The sequence below is a fragment of the Anoplophora glabripennis genome, unplaced genomic scaffold (assembly GCF_000390285.2).
Source record: "Anoplophora glabripennis isolate ALB-LARVAE unplaced genomic scaffold, Agla_2.0 scaffold312, whole genome shotgun sequence".
Lineage (NCBI taxonomy): Eukaryota > Metazoa > Arthropoda > Insecta > Coleoptera > Cerambycidae > Anoplophora > Anoplophora glabripennis.
Genome location: NW_019416409.1, coordinates 361,082 through 377,131, shown reverse-complemented (window position 1 = coordinate 377,131; position 16,050 = coordinate 361,082). Strand labels below are relative to the sequence as shown.

General features: G+C 33.5%; 1 protein-coding gene across 3 annotated transcripts in view; it reads left to right on the top strand.

Moving 5' to 3' along the window:
• LOC108910642 (forkhead box protein K1) overlaps positions 1 to 16,050 on the top strand; it is a 70,924-nt gene that overhangs the window by 50,136 nt on the left and 4,738 nt on the right. For all 3 annotated transcript variants that reach the window (XM_018715330.1, XM_018715329.1, XM_018715331.2), the window contains exons 2-6: positions 9,063 to 9,304; positions 9,453 to 9,616; positions 14,019 to 14,264; positions 14,333 to 14,478; positions 15,618 to 15,901. In XM_018715330.1, the coding sequence (XP_018570846.1) occupies positions 9,063 to 9,304; positions 9,453 to 9,616; positions 14,019 to 14,264; positions 14,333 to 14,478; positions 15,618 to 15,901 (1,082 nt within the window). The remainder of the gene's footprint in view (positions 1 to 9,062; positions 9,305 to 9,452; positions 9,617 to 14,018; positions 14,265 to 14,332; positions 14,479 to 15,617; positions 15,902 to 16,050) is intronic.

Genomic DNA, 16,050 nt, shown 5'->3' with positions numbered 1-16,050 from the left:
GTGCAAGCCCAACATAATATAATTGGCAGCATTCTTCGTTGCGCCAGTGCCGTGACTATATTTTGCTGGAAACTGCACATGCGCCACTTATTTCAACTTGAAGCTTACTTGTGCCTTACGAAACACAGTTCCGGGTTTGATTTTGGAGTTATCCTTCTCCTAGACAGGTTGCAAACCAATGCTATTGACGCCTATCTCACCAAATTACACAAGTCAAAGTTAACTAACCGTTCCTACAGACTTGAACAATTCGACCTCAATATCATAATCGAGGATTCCAAAAACCCCAGTACACCAAAATTTCAGACGGATTGAATAACGGAGTTTATGTTCAGCATCTTATTTTTTTAAAACTCGCATTCGTATTCTCTGTAAGTCCTTTCATTTGATACCCATATTGTAGGCAAGCATTAAAAATAATTAGTCCGCCATCTTGGGCGTTCCACCATGTTGGATTTAGAATAACGTCACACAGCTAATCATGTATTGTCATCCAAACCGAATGTGTATACAAAATTTTAGCTCAATCGGTTGAAGATATCTGCTTCAAAATTGAGTTTCAAGCTTTAGAAGTCCGCCATATTGGATTTAGAGTGACGCCACTTTATTTTTCGAGTTATTCTTAGCAAGCCCTTTCATTTGATACCCATATTGTAGGAGTGCATTAAAAAAATAATTAGTCCGCCATCTTGCATGTGCCGCCATGTTGGATTTAGAATGACGTCACATAGTTAACCATGCATTGTCATCCAAACCGAACGTGTACAAAATTTCAGCTCAATCGGTTGAGGATATCTGCTTCAAAATTGAGTTGCAAGATTCCACTTGAACAAACATACATTGCAAGTTAAATAAAAGCTTGTAAAAATCTCGAGAATGTTTAAATACCAGTCACTAAATTTATCGTTTTGCGAGACGTTGCGTCGTAGCAGGTTCTCCGTCATTTTTTTGTTGTTTTCCCGTCGAGACAGACTGTTATATAACCCATCTGGGCAAAAAGTGACACTGACCAGCATCCGACTAGAGTAGCGTCGCAGTGGGCCGTGCCGAGCGTTCATTCATGGTGTTGCTTTGTCGTACAGTCTTCTGCGTGCCGTGGGTGATATGATAATGTCGCTCTTACAACTGGTTAGCTACTGCATACAGGGGCGTGCGCACGTTTCATTAAAGGGTTCACGGACGCGTACAGGGTGATTATTGCGGGGTTTCTCGAAGAAGAAGACGAAAAGTAATCTGGACTTTTCGAATTCTAAGGGCGTTTGTTTATTTCTAAGTCCAATAATTTTTTGAGGATATTAAAAATTAAAGAGGGTTTAGAGATTTCTACGTCCTTCTGTGTTTTATTGCAATTTTTTTTACCGATTAACATATTACATAATGATATTTAATATGTTTTGGTGTAAAAAAATAGTCGCATATGCTTAATAGAAAAATTCACACCTGCACCAATTATTATTTAATAATTAAAACGTCATACGGGTTCATAATTAAATCCCTATTCATTACGCAATTTTAAATTCCAGTAAACTTTGCTCTAGCTGACAGCCAGTTTAGTTTGTTAGAGTCGATTTTTTACAGGTCTACAGTTTGTCGATAAGCATACGTTCTTGTGGGAAATGCTATGATGCATACCCTTACAATCGAATTACGGTTGAAAAAATTCAAAAGATAAGACGAAAAACATATAGACATTTACCTGAATCTTTTTTTTGTTTATAAAATACGATAAACTCAATAAAAGAAGTAAAAAATACAGCAGTATATAAACAATGAAATAATTATACTTTGCATCACAGCGTATATAAGTAACAATCTTATCCATTTAGACAAATTATGACATTTTTATCATTTTCCATTTTAAAATTAACATTTCAGTAATTTCAGTATATTTTTGACTGCAATAACATCGTATCACAGTATAATACGTATATCAAATTATTATTATTAAAATTTTTCCACTTCGTGATCACAATTTGTAGATAATCTAAAATACGTAAACGTTCTGTACAAAAAGAGCAGTGCATACTTTATGCCATATACTCAGTGTGCGGAGGTTCTGGTTCCACAATCTTCCCTTCAACAGCATTTTTCCTGCTTTTGCTATTTTCTGTTCTTATTTTCAAGCACTCGTACTTTCTTTTGGTCACAAATTTTCTTTTCTAGCGACTCGGTTCTTCATCCGACATTTTATAGGTTAATGGAACCAGTGCGAGCGATCACATAGCATCGTATGCCTATACTATACATAGCAAGGACTGCCAACTTACAAACAATAAACTCAGCAACTCGTGCGCTGTTGGCGAGTTTCTGTTGCAACTCGTGGCATTTATTTATGCATATTGCGTAAAAAATAATAATTGAAAGATGGAAATATATAATTATAAGTATTTTAAAATCGATTTTATTCAATATCTACAAGCACGGATCTAAACCTATTTAGTTTCTACTCATGAAGAATATATTTCTATGCATTGGTAGCAATGACCGGTCCTCCTTAAATAATTGTACTTAGCATGTCTAAAGCAGCGTTTTTTTGTAGTTTTTTTTTATACGATAAATCCTAGAGAAATATGGGTTGTCTTTACTATGAAAAGCAATAAAGTGTTGTGTACATGTGGATGGGATGGTTATGACTATGTTACTTACCATAAGTACCTTATTTTCCAATAATTAGGTAATAGGTAGTTATTTACGTACAAAGATCAGAAAGTGATACTTCAGAGAGTGTGGCTCATCCAATATTTTTTGTGCTGCTGTCAATAATTTGACAGAACTACAACATAATATTTATGTTGAAAGTGCAAAATATATACAATAATTATTAAATGATCCGGACAGTTTAGGAATTTTCTACTTTAAGATTTTTATTTCTGTACCTATTTACTTTATTCTGAATAGAGTTATCGATATATTCTTCTACCATGGTAGAAGATTTCTACACCCGGGACGCTTCAGACTTTTGAAATTTCCTCCTCCATATCTGCCACTAATGTGGCCGAAATCATGCGACAACAGCGACCGGTAAATTCTCTTGAGTGGGGTAATTTTAGATATGCAGCTATTTTGCAGGGAACATTTCCTGTTGAATAGATTCCAATAGGTTGAGCAGTACATTTACTGTTTTTAAATAATACGATGATGAATAATCTGCGATGTGTGATGTTTTGTGGATGTGGGTTTAAATATTTTCGATATATTCTAAATTAAATTTAGACGACCAATGTTCTCTGCGTACTGCTTTCTTATCTTCCACATCTACGGTTATTTTTTATTAATTCATCACAGCGACACGTGCTACCAAGCCAATCAGTACTATAATGAACAAAGAATTAAATTGTCAAAATGTTGCGCGAGATTGAAGTGTGATTAAAAAGTTTAAGTTGCTTTCATTTAAATTTAGGAAATACTTCAACTGTGAAATAAATATCATTTAATACTGCTCTAACGATGTGTCATTAATTCATTATTCTTTAAAAGTGTAGGGTTGGCACTAGTGAGAAAGGTCCATCTTAAAAAGTTAAACTTTCCGAGATACCCTCGTATATCAAACTCCTACGTCCTTATATAAAAATGCTGGTTAACTAAATTCTTGTCCGCTTAATCCGGTGTTTGGTAATTTTATATTATTTATGTTTTGAGTGGACTTGTCTAGTTGCCTCGACATTGGCAATGGGGTCATTAGAATTTTTTATCTGGTAAATCCGTTTGCAATATTGGGAAAGTGTAATCGTGATTCAGCGATTTGCGCTTGTGGCAGTCGTAGAAATACTAGGTTTCACTCTGTGGGTGTACTTTTATTAGGTTCGTTAATTTTTTTTTCGTCTGATTACGTTCTGTAGTGGAATACAGGGTGAGCTGGTTGTCGTTCAAAATTTTCTTCCCAATCTTGATTTTTTTAAAAATTTATAGAACAGTATTTATTTTTATAGTAATTAATAAATTAACATTATGTCAATATTACTGAGCATGCGCATTAAAGATAATTTCATGTAAGCGAATAATAATTTCAACAGGATATCATTCAAGAAAAGTTTGGTTATGGTTAAGAGTACGTCTATAATAAACCACTCGATAAACACATAGTACAGTCATTGAAGCTGAAAATCAGCTGTAACCTCCGAATTCTTTGAAACTGCATGGATTTGCAAGAAAATTTAGAATAAGGCTCATATTAGGCTCAAGTTCAAAAGTGACATAAGCCCGATTGACGCTTTCTGTTTTTTAGGTGTAAAAACTACCCCTAAGTGAAAAAATTGAAAAAATTAAGTTTAAACATTTTATTGATAAAAATCTTGTTCAAGCACAAATATTAAATAATGTTCCATGTTCTCGAACATGTTTTTTGATATATTTGATCTTTTCGACCCTTTATTTAACCCTTAAAAACTACTCCTATGCAAAAAATAATGATCAAAAATTACTTTTTAAAGATTTGGAATGATTAAATCGTGCAATTATTTAAAATAAAAGTTACCTTATAGCTAATAAAAGAGTTTTTCCCTTTCAACCCCTAAAAACCACTCCTGTATTGACAAAACTGATAAAAAATTACTTTTTAAAAGCTTGGATTGCTTTTACGGTGCAATTATTTAAAATAAAAATTCCCTCATTGCTTATGAAAGAATTTGTATCTCATAACACTTTTCAACCCTTATAAATCACCCCTGTGCTAAAAAAAATTATAAAAAATTACATTTTAAATCTTGCAATTCTATAATTGTGCAATAATTTAAAATAAAAATTCCCTTATATTGTTTATGAAAGAATATTTTACTTTTGCCATTTTCAACTCTTATAAACTACCCTTTTACCAATATTAATGTAAAATATTTTTATTATAATCGATTTTTAAATATAATCAATCATAAAAAAATTGCTACGCTGCATATAAATAATCAAACTATTTTTTTTACTTATTTTATTTGCATAATATAATATATAATAATTACTCGTATATAAAAATGAGAAAACCTATTTTGCTCCGAAAAAATGTCATTGGTTTTTTTACTCGGTTAATTTTGAAGCTATAGTATACTATAAAAAAGCATTTTGAAGATAATTTCAAGAGCTGTAAGATCGTTTGCATATAAAACCTTTTAAGTCCTTCATTTTTTAAAGGGAAAGGATCGAGACAGGTCGTTTTTTCACTAAAATGGATACTTCAAGCGGCGATATCTCCTTTATTTTTTACGCTATAGGAATAAAAAAAGCAAAATATTGTTGAAAAAAAATAAAACTAATTGTAAATGGTCTACGATCTAATTTTAATTCTGATGGAAGTGGTACAGCGTTTACTGCTCATTTTTCCTTAAAAAATATGAGCAATCCATCTATTTTTGGCGATAACTTCTTCAATTTTGCTCTAATTAACTTAGGTGCTCATTTTGAAGGTCTTTTTGAGAACTACAAAAAACTCCCGGAGCGTTATACACGTAAAATTAATACTTTTTCCGTTATTTGACGTTGAATACATCGATTCGAATATTCCCCCCAAAACAAGTCCCCTTCCACTAACCATATTTCGCTTTGTATAGGACGTACAACACTTTTTAAAAACGATTTTCTTTGTTTATTTATAAGCCAAATTTTTGTTCATCACACTTTTTTTAATAAAATGTGTAGTTTTTGAGTTATTCGCGAAAAATATTTTGAAAAAGTGTTTTTTTTTTCACACAAAATTTCAAGTTTTCAATAGTGAATAACTAAAAAATTATTGATCTCTCGAAAAAAATTTCCGAATATTTTTTTGCTCAAAATTTGATTATCGATTTCGTTATTTTTGAAAAAAAATTCCACCCCCGAGAAGGGGTGTCAACCCCCAACAGGGCGGAAGCGTCAATCGGCGCTATGTCACTAATGTTCATTGACCTTTTCTCTAACTATCTGCCAAATTTCAAGTCGATCGGTTCAGTTTCAAAGAATTCGGAGGTGAAAAGCTTCAATGACTGTACTAACACTGACAATAAAAACAAAAACAATAAAAATACTTTATTAGTAGAACTAGAAAATGCCAAGATTAAACAAAAGAAGAGAAAATAAGCAAATGACATATCAACAAGATCTCACCTGAATGAGGCTATCCTTTCCGAGCATGCGCAATAAGAATAACGCGGCCAATGTTAAATTTCTACATTATTTAAATTTAGGAATATTCTTTTATATCGTTTTTTGTAAGTTGTAAACACATTAGTGTATCTATTTTACAAAACACGTCTTGGTTGTTCTTAAATACTTCTAAATCCTTGTAAAAATAAATTAATTTGAAACTTAATTTTTATATATCTATGTAAATACCTAGTACAAAAGGGTCAGATTCAGTGCGTACAATTTCAACTATGACAATTTATTGCGGGTTGCCTAAATATGTGACGTCACACTAAAAGTCTATAATTAGCTCATTTTATATGAAAATTTGGATAAATATAATCTTAACATTTTAAATTTATGGGTCTAACGATATTTGCCAAAATGCCTATTCTTTTTATCTATAAATCAGTATCTGGAATTTCTTATCATAATTTTATCCGTTATTTTGAATTTATATATAGATATTAAGTAGTTTATTATAACAGATTATAGCTATTAGCGTTGTTTACATCCGCTAGTTTAGTATATCGGGTATTTGGCGCTGTATTTGAAATTATGAAGCTACAACGCATATTTTAATTCTGTTTAGGACTTCAGTGCGGTCAAAATTAAAAATGAAAAAACAAGGGTCTCATATTTTTTATCTATTTTAATTTTATGACGCTGAAACGCTTCATTTGCAACTTCTCCGTTTTCTTCCGATTCGAAAGTCGATAGCTTAAATTTTTCGAAATTTTTCAATCTAATACTGAAGTACTTTAATAAAATAAACTTTTCTAAGATTAAGCAAAGGGTCTCCCCATATTTATCGCGCTCTATATATTTTTTGTTTTTTCCTCAAATCGACGATTATTACAGCGCTATCTGCAGTCTTATCTCTCTGCACCATCAAAAACATGTTTTCAAAGTGGTCTCCTTGAAGTAGTTTTATCATTATCACCGCCGTTCGTCACTTCTCCCTAATCACACGTTGTTTCCATGCCCTGTTTATTGTTCCTCGTAGCGCCCGGGTCTGTTTGAAAAATCTGACTAATCTTTATCGCCGGGATTACGTCCGTGCTGCGAAGATTTGTGGGACTAAATAGTCAGTGCTATTTTTACGCGCATTCGCCGGTATCTGGAGTCGTTTCAGATGGGAAAAACGAAAGTCAAGGACGGCGATTTTTTTTTTATTAGATGTATCGGGAAAATTCTTCAAGTTGTGGGAAAGTTGACGTTTTAACTTTAACAGGCCCCCACGCCAAATCACCGAAGTCGTGATTCGACCATTTTTAATATTATAGTTTTTTTTTTGGGATAATTTAGAATAGCTTTCATGATTTTTTTTCAAATTTTTATTTCAACCCCTCAAGAAACATTTGAATATTTTGGGTAAAAAGTGTTCAAATAACTGTAAGTTGGCGAAAACTAAAGATATTATAAACTTTCTTTCTCATTTTGTTCGTTTTGAGATGTAGTTTTATAAAAAAATATAAAAATAATACGTTTTAATTTTTTTGATTTTTTTTTTGCATTTTTAAACCAAAACCATTATTTTTTTTTTGAAAAATTCTCAAAAAATCGTCTCAATATACAAATTTATGGGAGAAGTTCTATAGTGGGATCTTTTTTATTTCATTCTTTTCGAATTAATTTTTTTACATTTTAATGTTTTTTAGAGATGAAATGTAGTCTATTAAACTAAATTTTAATATAGAAGTAAATCACGATGACTAATTATTACTAAAAATACCATATTTTTAAAACTTCCTCTGCTGACATTGTCATTATTAAATATTTGAATTACTGTTAACTAAAATATTCCAATTTTTTCTTTTTCAGTATTAAAAAGTTTATTTTTCATAATACCATAAAACTTGTAATATTTTTTAACATTTGTATTTAGTAAAAACGTTTATACCTATACAGGGTGTCTCATAATTAGCTGCCAACCCTGAACAGATCAAAACTAAGTAAAAAAGTTCATATGAACATGGGTCCGGAAATGCTTTTTGCAATATCTCAATCGCGTTGTGATAAATGAATCAAATTTGGTATACACAGTTAAATTTTGATGAGCAATTTGATGGACTAATCCATTTATTTCCACAAGGTCCATTGGGGTGGGTACCGGGGGGCCCTTGGTACTTTGCGTGTGTAACTTTTTCATCTTTGACTTTCTAACAAATTGGACAGCAAATTCCGTTTTCCCGAACTGTTTTACGTTAAAAAGGTACTCTTGTTTCAAATCGTTATCCTTAACGGTTTCTGAGAAAATCGCTCTTGAATTAATCCCACTTTGGTCAATGCGGAAAATGTAAAATTAATTTCATTTCGGTCACTTTTTTGGAATTTCAGAAAAAGGCAATCGTATCTTTACAGGGAATGTTCAAATGAGATTTTTTATATGAAAAATCCACCTTATTTTTCCACAGCGAATCATCCCCTAAATTTTCTTCACACTTATTTATTTACACCCTGTGTATTATTTACAGCATTACTAGTTTTTCTTCTTCAAATAAAGAGAACACCACAATTTTGCATGAAACTCAACGGTTTGTTATTATATTCTTTGAAATAGTGAAATCAAATCTTTAACATTTTCTGAAGTGGACAGTCCACATTTGCTGTTTTTGTTCAGGGACAAGCAGCAAAAAACATTTCATTAACATTTGGTTTTCTTTACAGGTAAATGTTGTTTTGCATCGGGTTTTTGTTTAAAAACATTGGTTTATAAATTTTTAATTTTAAATATTTCTAGACTACTTTTATCCTTGCACTTTTTTCCTCCTTTGCAAAATATGGAACAAATTGAGGATGACATATAACAAACCACCCTGTAACACTTTTTTGAAAAAGCGCTCTCTTTTATCAATTAAAATGCGCCTGATCAAAATTTTTGCACTACTGATTTATTTTTTATGAATTCTAATAAAATAACAGCTACATTATCGTCTTCATTATGCTTGGAATTGAAACTATCTCTTTTGCTTTAGATGTACGTTTCGGTTTCCAAGTACAAACATCCGCCTCTCCTTCATGTCCCTGGTGGACGACAACTGCGAGCCGCCCCCCAAGGTGCGCGAGGTGTCCCCCATGAGGATGAGGGACAGGTCGGGGGGTGGGTCGGCCTTGCCGCCCCTCAGGATCAACATCCCCGACGCCGACTACGGCAGTCCGTTCCCCTCGCCCACCGGCACCATCAGCGCCGCCAACAGCTGTCCAGCCAGCCCTAGAGGTGAGTTGTTTTGTCAGAAGTTCCTCAGGGGTCCGTTCTGGGCCTCTTTTTTACCATACCGCTAATTAATACTATGAAATAGTAAAAAATGTGATCGAGCTGCAGTTGTTTCGGTAACGGGGTTGTTAATCACGTTTAATTTTGCCAGGCGGGCATGGTGGACACAGTGGTGGTCACGGGAAGAGGAACGTACAAGCAGATCTGCAGATGGTAGCCCAGTATGCCGCTCAAGTAGTCCATAGGGATGACAGCCATCATGTTCCTCAAAGTCATAGTCCCGAGTATAGGCAATCCACACCTAATGGAAATTCGGTAAGTGTTTTGGTTAAATCTGGGTACAATGAATCGAAAGTGTAAGACAGAGCTGCAATAAAAAAATAATTTATAATCGTATAAAATTAAAGAAGTAGGTAGTTGTTTATGTTTATTTGATGCACCAAAACTCTTCGAAATCATATGAAAAGTTTCATTTTTATTCAACTTATACTTTTGTCAGGGTTTATACCAATTAGAAAAGCTTGGATTTATCAAGAAATTTAATATATTTGCAAATGTCTGGGAAATGTCAGAATTTTTCAAATTTACATAAAATTCTTTACAGCGCTGAAAAGTGTATTTGTCACTACATACTACAGTTTTGCAGCATCTATCTGTCCACATGTGTCGTATGTTTATTAGTTGACTGTCATCAAGAATTAGTTTATGCGACTAATATTCATGTCCATATTTTTTAATCTCTACTGAACCAAATATTATCATTAGTGTAGAATTTATGATTTATCAACATCAACCTCAAGGAAACTAAATTTCTACTCATTTGGATTTTATTCAGAAAAATTGGTTAATATCTTTAAAAGTTCAGTTGTAACTTGATTGTTTACAGTGGAATTGAAAAAAAAATAAGTGAAAATAAATGATATTACCATAAAATTTAAGAAAGAGCGATTTTTGCCTTTCCTTTAATAAAATTTAAATGGCCGAGTAATTTTTGTTTGTTTTTATAAGACTTTCAGTATCTCTAATAAGCTCCTGAAAACTCTGAAGTGAATGTGGATGAGATGTAACCTACAAAGTATGTCATATCTTAAATATCACTGCTACATAATGCCTACTGGCATGAGGCGTTACTTTGTACCTACTGGAGTGGGTGGTTCTGTGGGATATAACCTACAAAGTATATGTCATATGTTAAATGTCATTGTAACATAATGCCTACTGGTGTAAAGCATTACTTTGTACCTACTGGTAAACAGTGAACCTACTAAAAATACTACCTCGTAAAGTGGTTGCTTCGCACAATTTCGGTAGTTAAAAAAATTTATAATAATTTTTGCTTGTCTAAATGTACTAAATAAGTGCAATCTAATCTACTGGTCAATTTTTAATTATAGAAGAAAATTTTATTTTGATCGACTAAAATTAAAATTTATATTTTTTTCAAAAAATAGAGATATATTTATTGACTAACTTATTTATTTATTTTGACTATTTAAATATTCACACAGAAACAAAGTCAACATAAAAGTAAATCAGAAATGTAAGTTTTTGATTTTTAAAAATTGTATTTAAAACTACTGCTTTTATTTTGAACTTGAGCTTCTTAAATATTTTTTAGTGTTCAATTTTATCAATGAAACGAATATTAACTTTCATGATATAGTTCTTAATAATTTGGCCAAAGAAATAATTTAAGTTGAAGATTTTGTGTAGTCTAATTATGCCGTTAGAATTTATCAAACTTTGGCTTACTAAACCAAAAATCTCTTTGTATATCTAGATTGTCCTTATTTGGTATTCACTCAAACAAAAATTATTAGAAGAGAAAGTTTTTTTTTAAATTGTAAATAAAAATGTCTCCTATTCGACGCAAATTTTATGGCGGCTGCTGTGGAATTTTTGAAATAATCATATTTTGTAAGTTTTTACTTATCGAAATCGAGGAAAAATTTAGGAAATGGTGATGATTCAAAAATGGAAACTGATATACTTATAACTTAGCAAACTGAATATTTCTTAGTCTACCAGGAAAACTTGAAAATTTTTTTGGTAAATATTTTGTTCTGGACACAGTTGGTGTTAAAGTCATATTATTTATCTCTGTTAAGAGATTAGCAGAAATAAACTTCGCTTAATTAATCAAATTAGGAATACTAACCTTGACCACTAAATATCGAAGATATACGCCACCCAGTGTGCTAAACAATGTGAACTTGCGACTCTGTCGTCTGTCCTTATCTCTGGTGCTTAGGAAATTTCGCAAAAAGTAAACATTCCCAGATATGGGGCTGTTTTAAGATTCTGTATTTATGATTTCCTTATCTGCCATGTAAATATTTATTAAGGAGAGTAGTTCTTGTATTACATTACCACTAGTTCTCCAAATGTGGTCATAAGAATTATGATAACCCCTTGCTCAAGATATACGGGGTGTTTCCAAATAAAGTTCGAAAAATTTGATGGACGATCTACTCAAAAATAATGGTACACAATTCTTGATACAAAATTGATATTTTGTCGTAATGACTCTCTGGTTACGCGATTTCTTTGAATTTGGTATACTTATTATTGGCAACAAACTACATCTTTGCATGCAAAAATTGTATAGTCTTAAATGAGTCAAGCAGAATCCGAATCTAGCCTCGGAATTAACCCATCACCTTAGGTTTCCAAGATATTCTAACTTGAATGTGTAAAAACCACGATTTTTTTGCTATATTCAAGATTATATGACATCGCGAATAATTTTTTTTTCTAAAAATCAATTACACCACTGAAAATTGGGGTCTTTCGATTTGAAAAACTTTTAATTTTTCGTCAAGGGATCGTTAATTGAAAATTACTACTTCATGAGCAAATTAAGAAATTTTTTAGGAAGCAGACATAACATATTTTTATGTTTTTTGGGTCGCTGAATTCGAATCTAAAGTCAATATTTTCCAATGACCTCACGTTTTTGAGATTACCTAACCTAAAAGGTCAAGGTGCACGAATTTCGGCTATACTAAGGTTATAAACCATTGTACACTATAACTGGCAGGCGCTGAACTTTCGAAAGGTTAACCTAAGTGCGTCGTAATCTGCATCTTCTATATCCACTACAAGTTAAACTCAAAATTTATATCCGAAGCACCTCGTAACGCCATATTATCATTCCCATGGCAGGTTAACCTAAAGGTCCAAATAGTAGTAATTTTTGATTAACGATATCTTAGCGAAAAATGAATATTACTTCATATCGAAAGAAGAGTTTTGAAGAGTAAAGATTCTACATTTCAGTGGTGTAATTGACTTTTAGAAAAAAAATTATTCGTCATATAATCTTGAATGTAACAAAAAACCTTGTTTTTTACACATTCCGAGGCCAAATTCCGATTCAGCGCATCAAAAACCTTTGGGGACGAATTGTCTGCTTCCTGGGATTTTCCTTTTTTGAAATTTTGTCGGCCTATGTAATTTTCGCAGATTTTAGTACTTACAGATATACAAAACAATTTTGATTAAGTGTTCAAATCCTATTTCATTACACTGTCAAATATTTTAACGATTTTTAAGATTGCGTCGAAACATTGAATTTTTTCTTCGAAATGGATAATGTTACGGATTTTTCCTAATAATTTTTTGAAGATCTCTAATGTTACGCTGATTAAATATTTGAAAAAAAAAAACACAAACAAGTTACAATCAATTTTGTATTCAATAAGAGCCAATTTAGCCTCTTTGGGGCTTTAGAATATCGATGATTTTTCATTTGCGGATGTAGTTTGTTACCAATAATATGTGTACCAAATTTGATAGTAATCGCTTGATCGAACGAGACATTATGGCAAACATTGATTTAAAAAAAATTACATTGAGGTTATGTAACTTTTTAAATTTTTTGCATTTTATTCAGAATCACCCTATATATGATTGTTCCGTGGATATTCCGGAGTTAATGGACGTCCAAAAGTTAATTTTGAAACAGATACAGATTACAATTTTAATTTTTAAGATATTGGATCTGAAAACGGACACAAAGGTTTTTTGGGCGATAAACAATAATATCTAGTAGTTAAGAAATCTCTAATTTTTAGGTATTCAATCAAAAACGATCTTACAATTAGTCCGTCAATTTTCAAATAAGTGTCCTTACATTGCCAGTTACATAAAATAATTGAGACAATTAGTCCGTCAATTTTCAAATAAGTGTCCTTACATTGCCAGTTACGTAAAATAATTGAGATAACACCCTACTTCTCAGTTTTCAAACTAACAACATTTTCGAGTAAAAATTGTTGTACTCAGGATACAGGATGAAGATGTACTCTGTGCACATTGAATGCAAAAGTGCAGATAGATCAAAAACACTGTTAACGCAAGATTTTAACTAATGATGTTGTGGTAACGACTATAATGTTAAAAAGTTCATGTGGCCTACACTAATCAGGCATTCATAGTATCTACAATTAGTAGGTCTCTTTGCTAGTAGGTACAAATGCCAGTAGGCATTGAGCAACTATGACATTTAATATAATGACATATACTGTTAGGTTATATCTCGCCCACACTTATTACATTAAGGTAAATTTGTTTAAATCTTAATACTTTGATGTCCCAAATTTACTACTTCTGGAATATCTGGACCATTTTAGGATAAGAACAAGTATTTTCCCTTTTTTTTTTGGTACAAACATCGCTCAAAGTATCCCAATGTCTCAATCAATTCTGTTTGCAGATCCCCCCGGTGGTCATAAACGACGGCGGTTACGTGGCGAGCAGCAGCGGCAAGGACGAATCGAAGCCGCCCTTCTCGTACGCGCAGCTCATAGTCCAGGCGATAGCCAGCGCGCCCGACAAGCAGCTGACCCTGTCCGGGATCTACAGTTACATAACCAAACACTATCCCTACTACCGGACGGCCGACAAGGGCTGGCAGAACTCCATTCGGCACAACCTTAGTCTCAATAGATATTTCATTAAGGTAAGTGAACGTTCACGACGATATCCTTGTGGTTTGTGTCGTGGGATAAATTTGCCGTTCTGCCATAGGTGCCCAGGAGCCAAGAGGAGCCCGGCAAGGGTTCGTTCTGGAGAATAGACCCACAGTCGGAGACCAAGTTGATCGAGCAAGCATTTAGGCGTCGGAGGCAGAGGGGAGTGTCGTGTTTCAGGGCCCCCTTCGGATTGAGCTCAAGGTGAGTTAAAAACCAACATTGGCGCTACAGGAAATGTCTTGGAATATGCGTTTTTCTTGAGAATTACTGAATTCTGTTGTTCACTTGACTGTAGGTCAAAAAAAATTTAAATGCAAGTTTACACCACCTGGTGGCGCTTTGGTAATTTTTTTCCCCCAAAAGTATATTTCCTGTTTTGATGCCTCTGGAAAGAACTTTTAGCTTTAAGGCTTTTTTCTATTTAGGGTTTTCTTTATATTTTCATGTATTTGACGTTTTCTTTTTGTGCAGTTGCTAATAATTATTGTACTCTTAACATTGTGAGGGTTGCTTTCGGTGTGCAGCAAAATAAAACTCCCTCTCAACGGTAAATAAAACTAAGAGTAGAGAAAAAGAATGTGTTGTCAGAGCTAGCGTTTGCTGAAGAGTCGTCACGTGTGGAGTCGGTCGCAGGTATAAGTATCTGGTCCTTGGCACCAATCTGCCGTGATCCTCTTCCGAGAACCATATCCCGTGTTGCACATTATTTCTTGTCGCTTGCTGGCGCTCTTGACGTACTACTTAAAATAGGTCACTTGCGGACATATGTACCCACAATTGTCTCTTTATATTCGATGTTTTCCATTTGACCATTCCAAGGTTTCTTTTATGCTGTTTGAGCATTTTTTTTTTAAATTTGTACGCTTATGACAAGCTCTGACATCTAAGCTAGAAACACATAGAGATTCCAAGTAATCAAACCACACAGACTCAGTCGACTCTTTTTTTGTACATGATAAACAAAGATAGAAATAGGCGCATGTAACACTACGTCCGAATATAAATTAGTCACTAAAATTAAAGGATAAAAAAAACTAAAATTTTTAGGCGATATTTAAAAGGTTGTAACTTGGCGAAAAACGTTTTAAATAATTAAAAAAAGAAAGCAAATTGAAGCTCAGTATCACAAAGTCACCTTTAAGAAATCATAAGAACTCCAGCAGAAAAAAAAATTCAAAACTTGTTTCCCTTTTTATTGCTGCAACGACAATTTTTCGCCAAGTTACAGCCTTTTGAAAATCATCGAAAAATTTGGTGACTAAATTTACGAGTTATTTTTAAGAAAAATTTAATATTTTTTACATTTTGTGCCCGTTTAACCGATCGTCCCTCTCTTGTAGAAGCGCCCCTGCCTCGCCATCTCACGTCAGCATGTCCGACCTGATGACGCCAGAGTCGCTCTCGAGAGAGGGCTCGCCCACGATGGAGCACATGGTCGACGTGAGCCAGTCGGCCCCGGGCAGTCCCGGCAACCCGGCTGTGGCGTACGCCGGCTCCGGCGGCATGATAGGCCACCAACAGATGTCGGCGCTGGTCGGCGCCACGAAAGCTAGGCTGCTCCTGCCTCACCCCATGGACAACATGGACCAAGTGGCCAGCTCTAACGGCCAGGAGTATAGGGAAGGTGAGTGGATTGGAGTTTCTCGTTCAAATGAAAGTATTGCGTGTATTCTTGTTATATTCTCCAGAATCTTATTCTGTGATTATGACTGTTTGAGTTAATAGCTTCTTTTTTTTTAACGGGGTGAGTAAATGTTGGTACCTTTCGGAGTT